General features: G+C 41.0%; 1 protein-coding gene across 1 annotated transcript in view; it reads left to right on the plus strand.

Annotated features, from left to right (window-relative positions):
* Positions 1-11,721, plus strand: part of LOC132379857 (phosphoribosyl pyrophosphate synthase-associated protein 1-like) — an 89,436-nt gene extending 77,715 nt beyond the window's left edge. The window contains exons 10-11 of the mRNA XM_059948120.1: positions 1,521-1,667; positions 11,099-11,721. Coding sequence (XP_059804103.1) covers positions 1,521-1,667; positions 11,099-11,257 — 306 coding nt within the window. The 3' untranslated portion in view covers positions 11,258-11,721. The remainder of the gene's footprint in view (positions 1-1,520; positions 1,668-11,098) is intronic.
* Positions 11,722-22,940: the final 11,219 nt, after the last annotated feature.

The following is a 22,940-nucleotide window of genomic DNA, read 5'->3' on the forward strand; positions in this document are numbered from 1 at the left end:
GAGTATACAGGATTCTTTGAGGAAATAACAGGCAGGATATAAAAGGAGAATCAGTGGATGGTGTTTACTTGAATTTTCTAAAGGCCTTTGACAAGGTGCCACACATGAGAATGCTTAACAAGTTAAGAGTTCATGGTATGACAGGAAAGATACTAGCAATGATAGGAGATTGGCTGACTAGCAGGAGCCAAAGAGTAGTGATAAAGGGGGCCTTTTCTGGTTGGCTGCCGATGACTAGTGGTGTGCCGCAGGAGTGAGTGTTGATTTGGATGAAGGAATTGATAGCTTTGTGGACAAGTTTGCAAACGATATCAAGGTCGGTGGAAGGGCAAGTAGTGTTGAGGAAGCACGGTATTTGCAGAAGGACTTTTAGACAGATTAGGAAAATGGGCAAAGAACTGGCAGAATGAATATAATGCAGAAAATGCAGAGCCAGGTACTTTGACAGAAGGAATAAATGCATGGACTATTTTGTAAATGGGGAATTAATTCATAAATTAGAGGTGGAAAGGGATTTGGGAGTCCTTGTACAGGATTCCCTAAATGTTAATTTGCAGGTTGAGTTGATGGTGAGGAAGGCACGTGCAATGTTAGCATTTATTTGAGAAGACTAGAATATAAAGACACTGCCCAGAAGAACAAAATGGCAAACAACTTCCGTAGGAAAAAATTGTGAAAAACAATCATGGTCAAAGACCTTGATTGCCCACATCATACAACATGGCAAATAATGATTGTGAGTATATAAAAACAAGGATGTAATGTTGAAGTTTTATATGGCATTAGTCACACCTCTCGGGGTATTGTGAGCAGTCTTGGATCTCTTATTGAATAAAAGATATGCCTGCATTGGAGAGACTCCAGAGGAGATTCACAAGAATGATCCCAGGATTGAAAGGGTTAACAAATGAGCGTTCGATGGCTCTGGGCCTGTACTTGCTGGAGTTTAGAAGAATGAGGGGGATCTCATTGAAATCTATTGAATATTAATAGACCTAGATTGAGTGGCTGCAGTGAAGATGTTTCCTGTAGTGGGGGAATCTAAGATCAGAAGAAACAGGTTCAGAATTGAGGGATGTCCATTTAGAATGGAGATGAGGAGGAATTTTGTTAGCCAGAGGGTGGTGAGTCAGTGTAATTCTTTGTCACAGAGAGCTGTACAGGACATTGGGTATATTTAAAGTGGAAGCTGATAGGTTCTTGCTGAATATGGGCATCAAAGGCAGAAGGCAGGAGAATGGAGTTGAGGCGGATAATAGATCAGCCATGATGGAATGGTGGAGCAGACTCAATGGGCTAAATGGCAAAATTCTGCTTTTCGGTCTTATTGATTTTAATGCAGGGTCATAACCTGAAGCATCAATAATTCCTATTCTTCCCCCCGTGTTAACAGATACTGAACTCCTCAATCAGTTTGTTTTATAACTTTTAAAAAGACATTGGAACTGGTAGAGTGAAGGGAAAGTACATGAAGGGTGGAACCACTGGTCTCAGCTGACACCTGTTGTTTATATCCACAGGATGATATTATTGATGATGTCGATAGCTTTGTGGCAGCTGCTGAGATTCTGAAGGAGAGGGGAGCCTACAAGATCTATGTTATGGCCACTCATGGCCTCCTCTCTGCTGATGCCCCGAGTTTGATAGAGGAGTCAGCCATTAATGAGGTATTGACGTTCCCAGCTTTGCTGTTTAAATAAATGGATCCTGCTTTATGTGGGGTTGGTGCACACGTGGTCAAAGCAATCAAAATATTTAAGTTATACAGTACACCAGGCCAGTGGTCACAAAAATCTACTCTGCTTCATCCCAGTGCCCAGCTTTCTCCTTCATGTGAGTCCTTGTCTGTTAAACCCTCATCCACTGGCATCATCAGTACGCCCCACAGCTTCTTCCTGTAAAGACTTTCCACACCTGCTGTTCATCTTCTGCCCAGAACTCTGAACCAATATTTCTAATTCCTTTCTTTATCAATCTTTTTATTGAGTTTCAAATAAATAAACATAACAATGATAGTGATACAAAGAGATCAGGATTACATTAATAATGGTTAACGTATACAGGTTTCCCCCATGATCCGAAGGTAGAGCGTTCCTATGAAACCATTTGTAAGCCAAAATGTCGTAAAGCGAAGAAGCAATTACCATTCATTTATATGAGAAAAATTTATGAGCATTCTCAGACCCAAAAAATAAACTACCAAATCAAACCAAATAACACATAAAACCTAAAATAACACGAACATATAGTAAGAGCAGGAATAATATGATAAATATACAGCCTATATAAAATAGAAATATTGTAAGTATGGTGTAGTTTCACTTATCAAAATCGGGAGACAACAAGCCAAAATTGATGTGGAGGAAAAAAATCGGCACGTACACGCATGCGCACACAACTGCCCACACAAGGCTTCATGGTCATGGTAGTCTTTCTCGGGGTAGCACACATATCATGTGGGTGTCTTTTTCTCGTAAAAGCGAAAATCCTCTGGTTAGCGAAAACAGGTACTAATGTAGGCCTTTCGTAACAGCGAGCTGTCACGAAGTGAATGTTCAAAAAACGGGAGCCACCTGGACACAAACAGTCTCCGAGTAACATGTGTAATCTAAGCCTTCCAATCTCTTAGTAACTAAACGTGAGAAAGATTCAAAGAAAAAAGATTTTTACAAGAGAAAAAAAAATCCCCCTAAACTCACAAAAAAACCAAAATAAAAACAAAACAAAAGCTGGGCTGCCTTGTTTCATTGGTTAAAATTGTTATTTGTCATTAACTCATGCTTGAGGTTCACCCATCGTGGACAATGAATTTCATCCAGATCTTGTGTCCAAAATGTTAAATATCGAATATTAATTGCCCAAAAATAGAACCTTAAATTTGACATTGCCAAACCGCCCTCCTTTTTTGATTTCTGTAATCATCTCTTACTTAACCTAGCATTTTTATCCTGCCATATATATGAAGAAATTTTAGAATCAATAATATTAAAAAAGGATTTAGAAATGGAAATTGGTACCGCCTGAGACACAGAAATTTAGGTAAAATAATCATCTTAATAGTATTAATTCTACCAATCAATGAAAAGGACAATGGGGACCATCTAGTAAGCAGTTGTTTAACATGATCAATTAAGGATAAAAAGTTAACTTTAAATAGATCCGTGCGCTTCTTAGTAATTTTAATACCCAAATAAGGAATCAGTAACCAGTCTGAATGGTGATTGTCTATAGATTGGAGCTTGCATATTTAATGGGGAAAGCTCACTCTTACTAAGATTCAATTTATAATCAGAAAAAGTACTTAACTGAGCAAGTAATGATATTATTGCAAGGTTGGATTTCTCTGGGTTAGAGATGTATAGTAACAGGTCATCTGCATATAGTGATACCTTATGTATCCCACTCCCACGAATAATGCCAAATATATTGGGTGAATCACGAAGAGCGATTGCCAAGGGCTCCAAGGCAATATCAAATAGTAAGGGACTTAAAGGACAGCCCTGTCTAGTACCTCGAAAAAGGCTGAAAAGGGGGGGTTCTCTGATTATTAGTAAGTGCAGAAGCCAAAGGTGTGTGATATATCAATTTAATCCAAGATATAGACTTTGGGCTAAAATTAAATTTCTCAAGCATATTAAATAAATATTCCCATTCAACTCTATGCCTTCTCAGTGTCAAACAAAATAACACATTCTGGCGTTTTAGATGAAGGAGTATATAAAATATTCATTAACCTCCTAACATTAAAGTACGAATAACGATTTTTAATAAATCCTGTCTGGTCATCAGAGACAATTTGTGGCAATACATTTTCCAATCTAATTGCCAGTGTTTTGGAAAAGATTTTGGAGTCCACATTCAACAAGGATATAGGTCTATATGATGCACATTCAGTGGGGTCTTTATCTTTTTTAGGAATTAAAGAAATAGATGCTTCATAAAAGGATTGTGGTAATTTACCTACAAATAAGGCATCTCTAAGAAGGAGAAGCTAAAGTCAGATGTATCAGTATTACAGTGGAGTAAAGGGAATTACAGAAGTATGAGAGAGGAGTTGACCAGAATTGACGGAAAAGAACACTGACAGGAATGATGGCAAAGCAGCAGTGGCTGGAATTTCTGGAAGCAATTCAGAAGGCACAGGATATATACATCCCAAAGAGGAAAAAACTTATTTTAAATGCAAGGTGACACAACCGTGGCTAACCAGAGAAGTCAAAGCCAAAATAAAAGCCAAAGAGAGTGCATATAATAGCAAAAATTAGTGAGAAATTAGAGGATTGGGAAACTTCTTTAAAAAAAACAGCAGAAGGCGACCATAAGTCATTAAGAAGATAAAGATGGAATATGAAAGTGAGCTACCCAATATTATGAGGATACCAAAAGTCTCTTCAGATACATGAAGTGTAAACGAGAGGGAAGAGTGGATATTGGATCACTGGAAAATAGTGCTAGAGAGATAGCAATGGGGGACAACAAAATGGTGGATGAACCGAATAAGTATTTTGCATCGGTCTTCACTGTGGAAGACACTAGCAGTATGATGGAAGCTCCAGGTGTCAGGGGGCATGAACTGTGTGAAGTTACCATAACTGGAGAGAAAGTTCTTGGGAAATGAAAGGTCTGAAGGTGGATAAGTCATTTGGATCAGATGCTGTACACCCCAGAGTTCTGAAAGAGGTGACTGAAGAGATCATGGAGGCATTAGTAATGATCTTTTGCGAATCACTGGATTCTGGAATGGTTCTGGATGACTGGAATGTTGAAAATATCACTTCACTCTTCAAGAAGGGAGAAAGGCAGAAGAAAGGAAACTATAGGCTAGTTAAAAAAGGGTCTCGTGCTTTCCCTGCATATATGATGAGTAATAGCATAGAATTGACGTGGACTGCAAAAAACTGCAGTGCTGTGGCACTAGCTTTTGGGACTACCTGGTAAAGAAAACTTTTGATATACAGTAAAAATAGAAGAAAAGAATTTAAATAAAGACCAAGTTCACCCTCAAAGTAAGGACAGGAATTCGATTGTAAATAAGGTGTGACAGTGAGAACGTAATTGGATGAGGACTAACCAGTCAGGAGGGATTGAATACAGAGGTATAAATAGCACTAGACTAGACATGCCTAGGCATCAGCCCTGAAGATGATGGCACAGTTTTTCATAGTTATAATCAATACCTGTACTTGGCTTGAAGCCCAAGGAGAGTTTATGGGCCAGTTAGTTTGACCTCAGTGGTTATGAAGATGTTGGAGTCAATTAATAAGGATGAGGTCTCAGGGTACTTGGAGGCTCATGGTAAAATAGCCTGTAGTCAGTATGGTTTCCTCAAGGAAAATCTTGTCTGACAAATTCTGTTGGAATTCTTTGAAGAAATAACAAGTAGGATAGACAAAAGAGAATGAATTGAATTGATTTTATTTCTTACGTCCTTCACAAACATGAGATGAAAAAAATCTTTGTATTACGTCTCTGTCTGAATGTGCAAATGATAGTAATTTGTAATAAATTGTATGCACAGACAGATGTACAGCAGAACAGTCAGTATAGCTTAGAGCTACAATTGTGTCAACGTGAATTAATCAGTCTGATGACCTGGTGGAAGAAGTTGTCCCAAAGCCTGTTGGTCCTGGCTTTAATGCCACAGTACCATTTTCCGGATGGTAGCAGCTGAAGCAGTTTGTGGTTGTAGTGACTCACGACCCCAATGATCCTTTGGGCATTTTTTACGCACCTGTCACTATAAATGTCCTGAATAGTGGGAAGTTCAAATCCACAAATGCGCTAGGCTGTCCGCACCACTCTTTGCAGAGCCCTGCGATTGAGGGAAGTACAGTTCCCATACCATAATCCCATAATCAGTTGATGTTGTGTACTTGAATTTCAGAAGGTGCCACACATGAGGCAGCTTAACAAGTTGAGAGTCATAGTTTTATAGGAAAGATTCTAGTATGGATAAAGCATTGGCTGATTGGCAGGAAGCAAAGGGTGGGAATAAAGGGAGCATTTTCTAGTTGGCAGCCAGTAACTAGTGGTTTCTGTGTTTGGACAGATTCTTTTTACGTTATATGTTAATGATTTGGATAATGAAATTGATGGCCTTTTTGCAAAGTTTGCTGATGATATGAAGATAAGGTGGAGGGGAAGGTAGTTTTGAGGAAGTAGAGGGGCTATAGAAGGACAGAGTAGGCGAATGGGCAAAGAAATGGCAGGTGGAATGCAGTGTCAGGAAGGGTATGGTCATGCACTTTGGTAGAAGAAATGAAAGAGTTGACTATTTTTAGAATTGAGGGTTAAGGGGCAAAGATTTAGGGGTAACATGAAGGGGGGCTTCTGTACTCAGAGAGTGGTAGCTGTGTGGAATGAGTTTCTAGTATAAGTGGTGAAGGCAGGTTTGATATTGTCATTTAAGGTAAAATTGGATAGGTATATGGACAGGAAAGGAATGGAGGATTATGGGCTTAGTGCAAGTTGGTGGGAATAGGTGAGCGTAAGCGTTCGGCATGGACTAGAAGGGCCGAGATGGCCTGTTTCCGTGCTGTAATTGTTATATGGTTATATTTTCTAAATGGAGAGAAAACACAAAAAATGAAGGCACAAATGGACATGGGAGTCTTTGTACAGCATTCCCTGAAGGTTAATTTGCAGGCTGAGTCTGTGGTAAAAACATAGAAAACCAACAGTGCAGGCCCTTTGGCTGTGCCAAACATGTACTTACCTTAGAAATTACCTAGGGTTACCCATAGACCCATTGCCCTCCATTTTTCTAAGCTCCATGTACCTATCCAGGTGTCTCTTAAAAGACCCTATCACATCTGCCTCCACCACCATTGCTGGTAGCCCATTCACTCTCACCCACACACTCAACATACTCTGCGTGCGTAAATAAATAAATAGATAGATAGATAGATAAATAAATTAAAAAAAACAAGCAAACAAACAAACTTACCCCTGACATCTCCTCTTTACCTACTTCCAAGTACCTTAAAACTGTGCCCTCTTGTGTTAGCCATTTCAGCCCTGGGGAAAAAGTCTCTGACTACCCACACGATCAATGCCTCTCATCATCTTATACACCTCTATCAGGTCACCTCAGCTGCTCCAAGGAGAAAAGGCCGAGTTCACTCAACCTATTCTCATAAGGCATGCATCCCAATCCAGACAATATCCTTGTAAATCTCTTCTGCACCCTTTTTATAGTTTCCACATCCTTTCTGAAGTGAGGGGACCAGAATTGAGCACATTACTCCAAGTGGGGTCTGACCAGGGTCCTATATAGCTATACCATTACCTCTCAGCTCTTGAACTCAATCCCATGGTTGATGAAGGCTTCTGCACCATATACCTTCTTAACCACAGAGTCAATCTGCGCAGCAGCTTTGAGTGTCCTATGGACTTGGACCCCAAGATCCCACTGATCCTCCACACTGCCAAGAGTCGAACGATTAATACTATATTTTGCCATCATATTTGACCAACCAAAATGAACCGCCTCACTCTGGGTTGAACTCCATCTGTCACCTCTCAGCCCAGTTTTAGCATCCTATCAATATCCCGCTGTAACCTCCGAAAGCCCTCCACACTATCCACAACACCCCCAACCTTTGTGTCATCAGCAAATTTACTAACCCATCCCTCCACTTCCTCACCCGGGTTACTTATAAAAATCACAACAAAAAGGGGTCCCAGAACAGATCCCTGATCCACACCACTGGCCACTGACCTCCATGCAGAATATGACCTGTCTACAACCACTCTTTGCCTTCTTTTTGCTTGCTAATTCTGGATCCACAAAGCAAGGTCCCATTGGATCCCATGTCTCCTTACTTTCACAATAAGCCTTGCATGGGGTACCTTGTCAAATGCCTTGTTGAAATCCATATACACAAAGTCTGCTGCTCTACCTTCATCAATGTGTTTAGTCATATCCTCAAAAAATTCACTCAGGCTCATAAGGCACGAACTGCTCTTGACAAAGCCATGCTGGAGGGATGGGTTAGTAAGTTTGCTGATGACACAAAGGTTGGCGGTGTTGTGGATAGTGTGGAGGGCTGTCAGAGGTTACAGCGTGACATTGATAAGATACAAAACTAGAAGTGGCAGATGGAGTTCAACCCAGATAAGTGTGAAGTGGTTCATTTTGGTAGGTCAAATATGATGGCAGAATATAGTATTAGTGGTAAGACTCTTGGCATTGTGGAGTATCAGAGGGATCTTGGGGTCCAACTCCATAGGACACTCAAAGCAGTTGCACAGGTTAACTGTGGTTAAGAAGGCACGCGGTGTATTGGCCTTCATTAATCGTGGAATTGAATTTAGGAGCCGAGAGGTAATGTTGCAGTTATATAGGACCCTGGTCAGACCTCAATTGAAGTACTGTGTTCATTTCTGGTTGCCTCACTACTGGAAAGATGTGGAAGCCATAGAAAGGATGGAGAGGAGATTTACTAGGATGTTGCCTGGAACATGGGGATTGGGGAACATGCCTTACAAAAACAGGCTGCGTGAACTCAGCCTTTTCTCCTTGGAGTGACAGAGGATGAGAGATGACCTGATAGAGGTGCATAAGATGATGAGAGGCATTAATCATGTGGATAGTCAGAGGCTTTTTCCAAAGGCTGAAGTGGTTGCCTCAAGAGGACACAGGTTTAAGGTGCTGGGGAGCAGATACAGAGGAGATGTCAGGGCTAAGTTTTTTACGCAGAGAGAGGTGAGTGCGTGGAATGCACTGCCGGCAATGGTGGTGGAGGTGGATATGATAGGGTCTTTTAAGAGACTTTTGGATAAGTACATGGAGCTTCGAAAAATAGAGGGCTATGGGCAAGCCTTGTAAATTCTAAGATAGGGACATGTTCGGCATAACTTTGTGGGCCGAAGGTTTTCTATGTTTCTATGAATCTGTGGAATTCTTTGCCACAACCAGCTGTGGAGACCAAGTCTATGTATATTTAAGACAAAGGTTGATAGATTCTTGATTAGTCAGGGCATGAAGTATAATGGGAGAAGGCATCAAGTTGGGGCTGAGAAGAAAATTGGATCAGCCATGAAATGGTGGAGCAGACTCAATGAGCCAAATGGCTAGTTCTGCTCCTATATCTTATAGTCTTAATGATATTGTTCCTGTAGGTAAGTGACCAAAACTGCACACAATACTCCAAATTAAGCTTCAGTAACTTCTTATACAACTTCAACATAACATCCCATCTCCTGTACTCAGTACATTGATTTATAACAACCACTGGGCCAAAAGCTGTCTTTTTTACCCTATCTACCTGTGATGCCACTTTTGAGGAACTATGGATCTGTATTCCAGATCCGTCTGTTCTTCTGCATTCCTCAGTGTTCACTGTGTAAGACCTATCCTGCTGTCCTTCCAAAGTGCAAAAAACTTGTCACACTTGTCCATGTTAAATTCCATCTGCTACTTTTCTAACTGGTTCAGATTCTGCTGCAAGCTTTGATAGTCTTCCTCGTTGTCGACTACAACTTAATCTTGGTGTCACTCGCAAATTTACCAATCTCGTTAACCACATTATCATCCATATCATTGATATAGATGGCAAACAGCAAAGGAACCAGCACTGATCCCTGTGGCACTCCACGAGTCACAAGCCTCCAGTTAGAGAGGCAACCATCTACTATCACTCTTTGGCTTCTCCCACAAAACCAGTGTCTAGCCAATTTACTACCTCTTCTTGAATGTTGAGCAAATGAACCTTCTTGACCAACCTGCTGAACAGGATGTTGTCAAATGCTAAAGTCCATGTAGACAGCATTGACTGCCTTTCCTTCATCAACTTTCCAGGTAACTTCCTTGAAAAACTATAAGGTTGGTTAGACAGACATGACCTACCACATACAAAAGCCATGATAACTATCCCTGTCTATCCAAATACTTGTATATACAGTTCCTTAGAATACCTTCTAGTAATTTATCCACTACTGACGTCAGGCTCACCTGCCTTTAATTTCCTGGTTTATTCTTAGAGCCTCTTTTATTCAACAGAATAATATTAGCTATCCTCCAATCCTACAGTACTGCGCCTATTGCTAAGGATGATCTAAATATCTCCGTTAGGGCCCCTGCAGTTTCTGCATTTGCTTCCCACAGGGTCCATGGGAACACCTTGTCAGGCCCTGGGGATTTACCCATCCAAAGACAGCAAATACCTTCTCTGTAATCCATATATGGTCCATGCCCTTACTGGTGTTTTGCCTCACTTCTATTGACTTTGTGACTGTCTCCTGAGTGCATACAGATGCAAAGAGTTCATTTAAGAACTCCCCCATTTCCATTTCCAGATTGATTTGGGGTCTGTCTTTGAGTGATTCTCATTGCGTTATCCAGCACAAAACGCCCCTCTGCTGAACTTGTCCATGTTGACCAAGTTGCCTGTTTCAGTTCAAAGTGCAAAGTAAATTCATTATTAAAGTACATATATGTCACCATGTACAATTCTGAGATTTCTTTTCTTATTGAAAATCACAATAAATTCAAGAAGCACAATAGAATCAATGAAAAACTGCACCCAACAGAAAAGACAACAACAAATTTAGACCTTCTAAATCTTTCTTATCCATCTACGTATCCAACAGATGAACAGTACAGACCCAGCACCAACCCCTGAGGCATACCATTAGTCAATGTCTTCCAGTTTGAGCAACAACCTACTACTACACCCCCTGCTTTCTACCATCGTTGCCTTTTGTGTGCCTCTTACTGTGGCAGGTGTTCGAGCAAAGTGATTCTAACACTTTTGTCAGAGATACTTAAGTACAAATGTGTTTAGTCACAACTTGAGATATTTTAGAATTGTAAGCGTGCCACTGGATGCATCATATTGCTCTCTTTTGAGCTGATCTTCAGTGATGGCTGGTTTCACCCTTGTTGGTGCCTGTTTTTATGGCTTTTCCATGGATTATGGCCTGTCTTCATGTTGGTTTTTTGCTGGAAACTTCATCTTTCTGCTCCTGGAGCCAAGCCCAATCCTGACTTGGTGTTCATTGTTCTCTAAACTTTTTTGATAGTCTTGTAAGGGTGATATGTAATTGGACTTTTGAGTGATCTTGAAGATTTTGCACCCTTTCTTCCCCTCTCTAGGTGGTTGTAACAAATACTATTCCTCACGAAGTTCAGAAGCTACAGTGTCCCAAGATCAAAACTGTCGATGTCAGCATGATTCTTTCTGAAGCCATTCGACGCATCCACAATGGGGAATCCATGTCATACCTGTTCCGTAACATTACTGTCGATGACTAATGCGAATCTTTGTGAAGTGGTAAAGTGCATAAGCAGAGGTAATGCAGGGCATGGTGTGATGTCAGAAGCAACTGTACTGAGGCACTTTCTGTGCTGTTTCAGTAGTTGCCAATTGTTGCCTTCATTCCTGGTACAGAATCTCTCTCTCAGGAAGAAAGCCCTGCCTTTTAAATGGTTCCTGCAATGTCATTTAATTCTGAAAATAACAACTGCAGTCTTTTGGAAATCACTGCTGAATGGCTGTTTGAAAGCTGTAAATTGTTAACAGTGCAATTAAGTCACACTCTTCCTGTACAGACTGCTGTCAGTAAAGGACTGAATACCAGGGTGGGAATGAACTCCCACATTGCAGTGAACTTTATTTTTCTGTGAATTGTTAGACAGCATTATCAGTGATGCCAGACGTCTGTGACGGCTTGGTTGTTATGTCACTTAATAATTAAACTACCATGATTACCCAAGAATTGTCTGAAAGTATGGTTGTTTTGACACAGATAAGAGTTGGAAATAATTTGGAAGATGCATTGCTTGGGTGGTTCATGGTTGGCTTGAGTTGTCCTTTCAAGATCAGAGAACAAGATCAAGATCAGAGAACAACCCAACCCAATAGATAAGAGTTATCTATAGGCATTCTGCAGTAGGTTATAGAATCTGTCATCAGAGACATGACAACTTTATATATCCATCTGAAGTGACAGTGCAAATCACTAGCTTTTCAGCACCCCTGGCTTGGTGCTGCCATTGCTAGCTTCTTCATGGCCTTAGGTCTTTTTTTAAAGAATTGATCATTGTTGTGAGAGTTGTGTATCACAACAACAGGTCCTTCAGCCCATTGCTGACATTGTCCATGTACTCCTATCCCATTTGTCCACATGGTGTCCATATCCTTTTAGCACAAGTCTAAATGTCTCAGTGATTCCATCACCCCTGGCAGTGAGGTCTAGTTATCAGTATGTCTGTATGTAAATGATGTAAGGTTCGCCAACCCTAATGCTACCAGACTTATCCCTGCTGTCCTTCTTAAATAAAGGATCAACATTAAATATCTACCAGTCTTCTGCCTCCTCATATTGGTTAACATGAATCTCTAACAGAATCTGAGTTTCCCAGAGCATCCTGCGATAGATCTTATCCCTCCATGAGCATTAACCAACTCTTAAATATGCTTTATTTTTTCTTCTTGACTAAATTCACCACCTGTCACAATATACATTAACGATCTAGAAGTGGGTACCAAGTGTAGTGTATCTATGTTTGCTGATGATACTAAATTGAGTGGAAAAGGAAACTGTGCAGAAGATATGGAGAGTCTGCAGAGAGATATAGATAGGTTAGATGAGTGGGCAAGGGTCTGGCAGGTGAAATACAATGTTGGCAAATGCGAGGTAATCCAGTTTGGAAGGAAAATGAAAGAGCATGTTATTATTGAAATGGTAAAAAAAAAATTGCAACATGCTGCTGTGCAGAGGGACTTGGGAGTGTTTGTGCATGAATCACAAAAGGTTGGTTTGCAGGTGCAACAGGCTATCAAGAAGGCAAATGGGATGTTGGCCTTCATTGCTAGAGGGATTGAATTTAAGAGCAGGGAGGTTATGCTGCAACTGTACAGGGTACTGGTGAGGCTGCACCTGGAGTATTGTGCAGTTCTGAATCTGAATCAGAATCAGGTTTATTATCACCAGCATGAGACATGAAATTTGTTAACTTAGCAGCAGCAGTTCAATGCAATACATAATATAGAAGAATAAATTATAATAATAGTTAAATAAATTACAGTATATGTATATTGAATCGATTAAAAGTAGTGCAGAAACAAATAATATGTATTTAAAAAGTGAGGTAGTGTTTACGGTTTCAGTGTCCATTTAGGAATCAGCAGAAGGGAAGAAGCTGTTCCTGAATTACTGAGTGTGTGCTTTCAGTCTTCTGTACCTCCTACCTGATGGTAACAGTGGGAAAAGGGCATGCCTTAGGTCCTTATTAATGGACACTGCCTTTCTGAGACACCACTCCTTGAAGATGTCTTGGGTACGTTGTAGGCTAGTACTCAAGATGGAGCCGACTAAATTTACAACACTCTTGCAGCTTTTTTCAGTCCTGTGCAGTAGACCCCCCCCCCCCCAATACTAGACAGTGATGCAGCCTGTCAGAATGCTCTCCATGGTATATCTTATAGAAGTTTTTGAGGGTATTGTATTTGTTTACCAAACCTCTTCAAACTCCTAATGAAGTATAGTCACTGTCTTGCCTTCTTTATAACTGCATTGATATGTTGGGACCGGGTTAGATCCTCAGAGATCTTGACACCCAGGAACTTGAAACTGCTGACTGCCCCCACTTCTGAACCCTCTGTGAGGATTGGTATATGTTCCTTCATCTTACTCTTCCTGAAGTCAACAATCAACTCTTTTGTGTTAGTGACGTTGAATACAAGGCTGTTGCTATGACACCACTTCACTAGTTGGCATATCTTGCTCCTGGACATCCTCTCATCTCGATCTGAGATTCTACTAAAACTGGTTGTATTAACAGCAAATTTATAGATGGTATTTGAGCTATGCCGAGCCACACAGTCATGGGTATAGGGGAAGTACAGTAGTGGGCTAAGCACATACCCCTGAAGTGCACCAGTGTTGATTGTCAGCGAGGAGGAGATATTATCACCAATCTGCATAGAATGTGGTCTTCCAGTTAGGAAGTCGAGGATCCAATTGCAGAGGGAGGTGCGGAGGCCCAAGTTCTGTAACTTCTCAATCAGGATTGTGGGAATGATGGTACTAAATGCTGAGCTATAGTCGATGAACAGCATCTTGACATAGCTGTTCGTGTTGTCCAGGTGGTCTAAGGCCATGTGAAGTGCCATTGAGATTGCATCTGCCGTTGACCTATTGTGGTGATAGGCAAATTGCAATTTGCAAAATGAGAGGTTGAAAATGTCCTTGAACACTCCAGTCAGTTGGTTGGCACAGGTTTTCGGAGACTCACCAGGTACTCCATTGGGACCTTCCGCCTTGCGAATGTAACCCCCTGGGTCACCTGAGGCTCGCTCAAATCGTTCTCGTCTAGGGGGAGCAGCCTTCGGCCCCGCCAAACTGGGTAATCAGCTGGTGTGGATGCTGTGTGATGACCCCGCCTCGCCCAAAAACAGACAGTACACCATATGCGATTAAATGAGTACAATTTATAAAGGTTACTATAACTAAGTGGTTAATAACGATACAGTATATATGAAGGAAAAAAATAAAGAAAAGGCGCCAAACTTATCAAAGTCCAAACCACTTCGTTTATAACCGTTGGAGCTCAATTACTGAAGTCTTCTGGCCACCATTCGATCCCCTCCGAACTCCTCGACTCGCAGCTTAGGACCATCCAAAGTGGTCAACCAAGCACATTTAGCTTCATCTCCTCGCCTCAGGGTATCTCCTGGCCTTGGACCCCTGCTTGGGGTCCATTCCTCACCCAGTTTACAGCATCGCATCCTCTCTCTCTCAACCCCTCGCGCCAACCTCCCCAAAAGCTCGCCAACAATAGCTTACAGACTCAGAAGAAAGAACAACATTAATCCCAATTGGTTTACAAAGGAATACAATTCTCGTTATCAGTAAATTTTAACCCAAACAAGCTTCCAGCACTCTCTCGCAACAAAGAAGCATTCCTGCTTTTAACAAAACAAAGAAGCCATTTTGATTACATACACAGTAACAAAGAAAAAAGAAGAAACCCCCTTTACACGAGAGTTCATCCTCTTTAAAGACAGCCTAACATTGGCCTCTGAGACAGAGGTCATAGGGTCATTAAGAGCAGCAGGGATCTTCACAGCTGTAGTTATATTCTCCTTTTCAAAGCGAATATAGAAGGGGATGAGTTCATCTGGTAGTGAAGCATTGCTGCCATAGGGTTTTGCTCTGTAGGAAATAATGTCTTGCAAACCCTGCCAGATTTGTTGTACATCCATTTGAAATTGTCTCTGCTCTTGAAATAGCCCTCCACAGATAATACTTGGTTTTCTGGTACAGACCTGGATCGTCAGACTTGAATTCTGATCTCCTTACTTGAGTAAGGGTAGAGTGGCTTTGGAGGCGGTGTAGAGAAGGTTTACCAGGTCAATTCCAGAAATGAGGGGATTAGATTATGAAGAGAGATTGAGTCGCCTGGGACTGTGTTCATTGGAATTCAGACGAATGAGAGTAGATCTAGAAATATATAAAATTATGAAAGGGATAGATAAGATAGGGGCAGGAAATTTGTTTCCACTGACATAGCCTCAAGATTCCGGGGAGTAGAACTAGGACGGAGATGAGGCAGAACTGCTTTTCCCAGAGAGTGGTGGAATTCTCTGCCCAATGAAGCATTGGAGGCTACCCAATAAATATATTTAAGACAAGGTTGGATAGATTTTTGCCTAAAAGGGAAATTAAGGGTTATGGGGAAAAGGCAGGTAGGTGGAGATGAGTCCATGGCCAGATCAGCCGTGATCTTATTGAATGGTGGGGCAGGCTCAACGGGGCAGATGGCCTACTCCTGCTCCTATTTTCTACGTTCTCTCTCGATCTCCAGGGCTCCCTGACCTTGCTGTTCTTGTCTGCTGTCCTCACTGGGACATAGCTGTTCTGGACTTTTATTGTTATATAGCTGTCCTTAACTTTTATAGTCTCATACTGTTCCACATGAGCCTGTTCTCACATTCCACTTCCCAATTCTTTATTAGCTTCGCAGTCCTTCCTTGCAGTATTTCCCAGCTCTGTGTTACTCTTTGGTAATGTTATATGCAGGCTTTTAAGTTTGGCTTCAGGTAAGAGTAGATGCTGGATGTCTCCTGAGGACAATTACCTTTGCAAGTTTTGCTCTGCATATAACTCAGCACTTACTCATGTGAATGTTCTATTGATGTGAAGAAGGCTTCAGGTACAAGCAGTCCCCGGGTTACGTACGAGTTTCATTCCTGAGTCCGCCTTTAAGTCGGATTTGTACGTAAGTCGGAGCAAGTGCATCCGGTATTATTTAGCGTCAGTTAGTCAAACGTTTGTCTTAGTATGTAGTATATATTTTACCTTTCTATGCATATAAAACACTTAAGAAACGTATGTATTCCAATAATTAAACCACTGTGTCGCTTAGTAATAATTGTAGCTTTCATCAGGGCAGGGCCTTTCATATGCTCCATTATTCTCACTTTATCCTTTAAAGTTGTTCCAGTCGTTGACCGACTATAGCCTAACGCTTTTCCATTGACAATGGCGTTTCACCTCTTTCCAAACGCTTTATTATTTCCACTTTATTTTCGATCGTGATCGCTTCCCGTCAATGGAACAGAAACACTGCAGGCGGCAGGTCCCTAGGTCTGCTGGGTCCTAAAAACCACCGCACTCAAATCCCTGGGTCCTAAACTCCACTGCACTGGAGACAGGTTAAATGGGACAAGTGGGGGCTGTGCTGGGTTTGGGTATTTGATCCTCCACAAAATTCCACATGGGAATTTAAACTGGAGGTGGCAGTGTGTTTTTTTTTATGAGGTGGAGTTGCGAGCTTGACATCAACCCGGCACGGATGATACGGGAGTCACAGGATCAACATCAACCCAGCACGGGAGCAGTCTGTCACTGGATCGAACTCAGAAACCTCCGTCCTCGAGGCCAGCGCTGATCCCACTGCACCACCAGCCGACTGGAACGGGGTCAGGGTGAACCTTACCAAGAAAAATTTAAGCCAAGTACAAAGTTAAACACTCAACACAGTGTCAATGGCAATGACTTAAAATGGCAAACGTCGTCACGATCTGACTTAAAATAGTGGACGGCATTCTCCTTCCATGGTTCGTAAGTACGAGTTGTCCGTAAGTTGGACGTTCGTAACTCGGGGACTACCTGTATTTGAAAAAAGTTCAGTGATTTATTCAAAACCATCTAAGTTGGGTTGAATCAACAGGTGAAATTAAAGGCCTCTCGCATGACCTTTCTGATGACCCTCTGGTGGTCAGCTGTGAATTCTCTGTTCATATAGTTAGCCTCAGCTGCAGGTTGATCAGAAATGCTCTGAGGGGCCTGTTCCTGCACTGTACAGTGCACAGAAATTCTGGCCAACTCCTCTCTCATGCCTCTGTAATTCCCTTTATTCCAGTGTAATACTGATACAACTGACTTTAGCTTCCCCTTCTTAAATTTCAGGGTGAATTTGATCATATTATCAAACATGAGAAAATCTGCAGATGCTGGAAATTCAAATGACAACACACACAAAATGATGGTGGAACACAGCAGGCCAGGCAGCATCTATAGGGAGAAGCGCTGTCGACATTTTGGGCTGATGAAGGGTCTTGGCCCGAAACGTTGATAGCGCTTCTCCCTATAGATGCTGCCTGGCCTGCTGTGTTCCACCAGCATTTTGTGTGTGTTATTGTCCGATCATATTATGATCACTTTCCCTGAAGTGTTCTTTTGCCTGAAGCTATCTAATTTATTCTGTTTCATTGAACAGCTATCCAGAAAGCTGATCCTCCAGTGGGCTCAACCGTGAGCTGCTCTAAAAAGCCATCCCATAGGCACTCTAGAAATTCTCCCTCTTAGAATCCAGCACCAACCTGAATTTTCCCAGTCTACCTGCATATTGAAATCCTCCACGACTATTGTAACATTGCCCTTTTGGCATATCCTTACTACTGTTATAAGCCACATCCTTACTACTGTTTGGGGGTCTGTATATAACTCCCATCAGGGTCTTTTTACCCTTGCAGTTCCTTAGTTCTATCCGCAATGATTCAAGACCTTCTGACCCTATGTCACCTCTTACTAATGATTTGATTTAATTTTTTACCAACAGAGCAGCACTGGCCCCTCTGCTTTCAATAGACAATAGACAATAGGTGCAGAAGTAGACCATTCGGCCCCTCGAGTCTGCGCCGCCATTCTGAGATCATGACTGATCATTCACTATCAATACCCAGTCCCTGCCTTGTCCCCATATCCCTCGATTCCCCTATCCATCAGATATCTATCTAGTTCCTTCTTGAAAGCATCCAGAGAATTGGCCTCCACCGTCTTCCGAGGCAGTGCATTCCACACCTCCACAACTCTCTGGGAGAAGAAGTTCTTCCTCAACTCTGTTTTAAATAACTGACCTCTTATTCTCAACCCATGCCCCCTGGTACTGGACTCTCCCAACATCTGGAACATATTTCCTGCCTCAATCTTATCAAATCCTTTAATTATCTTAAACGTTTCAATCAGATCCCCTCTCAATATCCTCAATTCCAGTGTGTACAAGCCCAATCTCTCCAATCTCTCTGCGTAAGACAGCCCTGCCATCCCAGGAATCAACCTAGTGAATCTACGCTGCACTTCCTCAATTGCCAGAATGTCCTTCCTTAAACCTGGAGACCAAAACTGTACACAATATTCCAGGTGTGGTCTCACCAGGGCCCTGTACAAATGCAAAAGGACATCCTTGCTCTTGTACTCAATTCCCCTTGTAATAAAGGCCAACATTCCATTTGCCCTCTTCACTGCCTGTTGCACTTGCTCATTCACCTTCATTGACTGATGAACTAGGACTCCTGGGTCTCTTTGCATTTCTCCCTTACCTAACTCTACACCGTTCAGACAATACTCTGCCCTCTTGTTCCTGCTTCCAAAGTGGATAACTTCACATTTATTCACATTGAATGACATCTGCCAAGTATCTGCCCGCTCCCCCAGCCTATTCAAGTCTCCCTGTATTCTCCTAACGTCCTCTTCGCATGTCACACTGCCACCCAGTTTAGTATCTTCAGCAAACTTGCTGATATAGTTTTCAATGCTCTCATCTAAATCGTTGAAATAAATTGTAAAGAGCTGTGGTCCCAATACAGAGCCCTGTGGTACCCCACTAGTCACCTCCAGCCAGTCCAAGAAACACCCATTCACTGCTACCCTTTGCTTCTTATCTGCCAACCAGTTTTCTATCCATGTTAAAACCCTGCCCCCAATGCCATGAGCTCTGATTTTACTCACCAATCTCCTATGTGGCACCTTATCGAATGCCTTCTGAAAATCTAGGTACACAACATCCACTGGCTTACCCTCGTCTAACATCCTTGTTACACCCTGAAAAAACTCCAACAGATTAGTTAAGCATGATTTGCCCTTGGTAAATCCATGCTGGCTCGGCCTAATCCTATTACTGCCATCAAGATATGCCACTATTTCGTCCTTAATAATGGACTCAAGCATCTTCCCCTTGACTGACGTTAGGCTAACAGGGCGATAGTTCTCTGTTTTCTCCTTCCCTCCCTTCTTGAAAAGTGGGATAACATTAGCCACTCTCCAATCTTCAGGAACTGATCCTGTATCTAAGGAACATTGGAAAATGATTACCAATGCATCCGCAATTTCCTGAGCCACCTCTTTTAGAACCCTCGGATGCAGACCATCTGGACCCGGGGATTTATTAGCCTTCAGCCCTACCAGTCTATTCATCACAGTTTCTTTCCTAACGTCAATCTGTCTCAATTCCTCTGATATCTTATGACCCTGGCCCATCCATACATCTGGGAGTTTGCTTGTGTCCTCCCTGGTGAAGACAGATCTAAAGTATGCATTAAATTCTGTTGCCATTTCCCTGTTTCCCATAACAATTTCTCCCAATTCATTCTTCAAGGGGACAACATTGTTCTTAACTATCTTCTTTCTCTTCACATAGCTAAAAAAGCTTTTGTTATCCCCTTTTATATTCCTGGCCAGACTGAGCTCATACCTGATTTTTTTCTCTCCGTATTGCTTTTTTAGTTAAGATCTGCTGTTCCTTAAAACTTTCCCAATCATCTGTATTCCCACTCATCTTAGCCCTGTCATACTTCTTTTTCTTTGATGCTATACAATCTCTGACTTCCTTTGTCCACCACTGTGGCCCCTTCCCCCTCTTTGAATCCTTCCTTCTCATTGGAATGAACTGCTTTTGCGTCTTTTGTATTATCCCCAAGAATATCTGCCACTGCTGATCCACTGTCTTTCCTGCCAGGGCATCCGCCCATTTAACTTTGGCCAGCTCTTCCCTCATGGCTCCGTAGTCTCCTTTATTTAATTGCAACACGGACACCTCTGATCTGCCCTTATCCCTCTCAAATTGTAGATAAAAACTTATCATGTTATGATCACTACTTCCTAATGGCTCCTTTACTACAAGATCACTTATCAATTCCTGTTCATTAAACATCACCAAGTCCAAAATAGCCTTGTTCCTGGTTGGCTCAAGCACAAGCTGTTCCAAAAATACATCCCTTAGACACTCCACAAACTCCCTATCCTGGGGTCCAGCACCTACCTGATTCTCCCAGTTCACCTGCATGTTGAAATCTCCCATAACGACTGCATTACCTTTAGCACATGCCAATGTTAACTCCCTAATCAACTTGTACCCAATATCCACGCTATTGTTTGGGGGCCTGTACACAACACCCATTAGGGTCTTTTTACCCTTACTGTTCCTCAGCTCGATCCACACAGACTATACTTCCCCTGTTCCCAAGTCACCTCTTGCTAAGGACTGAATCTCATTCCTCACCAACAGGGCCACCCCACCCCCTCTTCCCATATTTCTGTCTCTACGATAGCACGTATACCCTGGTACACTCAATTCCCAGGCCTGATCCCCTTGCAGCCATGTGTCCATTATCCCAACAATATCGTAGTTCCCCATTTTCATCTGAGCTTCAAGCTCATCTGTCTTATTTCTGACATTACATGCATTCAAGTATAGAATTCTTAGCCCATTCCTCCTCTCTTTGCTTAAAACACTGTCTATCGTACCTAACCCAACTCCTTGAACTTCCTTCGGGCTAATTGCACCTTGAATTTTGATGACCTTCCCAAGATCACCCAAACCTTCTACACATTTAACCCCATGCTCCTTCTGACCAACCCTCTGTACATGTAACTTTTCCAACACATGTTCTGTCTCACCTTTCTCCTTTACACAATTAATATTTGGGAAACGTGTATCCTTTATGATACACGTTTATGATCCTTTATGATCCTTTCCTGTCTATCCTTGTTTTTTCAATCTTTTTATTATTATTATTATCAACATGATAAGATTAATACATAGTGGGATTACAAACTTACAAATTTAAACTGAACATAAGAGGATACACAAGCAATAGTTACAATATAGTTAAGTCTTCCCAAATCATGAATGATACAAATATCATATAAACAAAGCAAAACTAGGTGTATCATATTATATGTAAAAAAACAGAAAAGAGAAAAGGAAGAAAAAAATTTAACCCTAAGAAAAACTAATCTAACAACCTAATAACTAATAAAGAGAAAAAAAAGAAAAAATAATAATAATGAATAATGGGCTGTTTATAGTATCTATATAAAAAAAATACAAAATCATCAGGGTCGCCAACTCCCAACCTCTCAACATATGTATAATCAAAACCGGAAAAATGAATAGGTTTGGAACAGGGTCAAATTACATCACATGAAAATATTGAATAAATGGTCTCCATGTCTTTTCAAATTTAATAGAAGGGTCAAATACAACACTTCTAATTTTCTCCAAATTTAGACATAACATAGTTTGAGAAAGCCAATGAAATACGGTAGGGGGATTAATTTCTTTCCAATTCAACAAAATAGATCTTCTAGCCATTAATGTATGAAATGCAATCATTCGACAAGCAGAAGAAGATAAATGGATTGAATCCATCATTGGTAAATCAAAAATTGCAGTAATAGGATGAGGTTGTAAATCAATGTTCAATACCGTGGAAATAATATCAAAAATGTTTTTCCAATATTTTTTCAAAAGCGGAAATGACCAAAACATATGAGTTAAAGACGCTATCTCAGAATGACATCTGTCACATATAGGATTATATAGGAATAAAAACGAGCCAATTTATCCTTGGACATATGAGCCCTGTGCACAACTTTAAACTGTATTAATGAATGTTTAGCACATATAGATGATAAATTGACTAATTGAAGAATTTTATCCCAATTCTCAATAGGGATAGTAAGGTTAAGTACTCTTTCCCAATCATTTTTAATCTTATAGAAGGGCTCTGAATGTATTTTCATAATTATATTGTAGAGTTTTGATATTACACCTTTCTGAGAAGGATTTAGTTCTAACAAATTCTCCAAAATATCCGAAGACTCAAGATTTGGAAAGGTAAGAAGTACAGTGTTTAAGAAATTTCTAATCCGTAAATATCTAAAAAAATGAAATCTAGGCAAATCATATTTATTAGATAATTGTTCAGAAGACATAAATCAATTATCCAAAAATAAATCGGAAAATCGTAGTAATCCTTTAGTCTTCCAAGCTGAATAAGCTTGGTCTATAATAGAAGGATGAAAAAAGAAATTGGATACAATAGGAATAGTTAAAACAAATTGATTCAACCCAAAAAATTTCTGAAATTGAAACCATATACGTAAAGTATGTTTAACTATCGGATTGTCAATTTGTTTCTGCAATTTAGAAAGAGCAAAGGGAAGAGAAGACCCTAAAATAGAACCCAATGAAAATCCTTGTACAGATTTAGTTTGCAGGTTTACCCAATGAGGGCTAAAAGATAAATCCTAATCCTTTAACCAACATATCAAATATTGGATATTAATTGCCCAATAATAAAATCCAAAATTAGGCAATGCCAATCCACCTTCCTTCCTTGCCTTCTGTAAATATTTTTTACCTA

This window comes from Hypanus sabinus, chromosome 23 (genome assembly GCF_030144855.1).
Source record: "Hypanus sabinus isolate sHypSab1 chromosome 23, sHypSab1.hap1, whole genome shotgun sequence".
Taxonomy (NCBI): domain Eukaryota; kingdom Metazoa; phylum Chordata; class Chondrichthyes; order Myliobatiformes; family Dasyatidae; genus Hypanus; species Hypanus sabinus.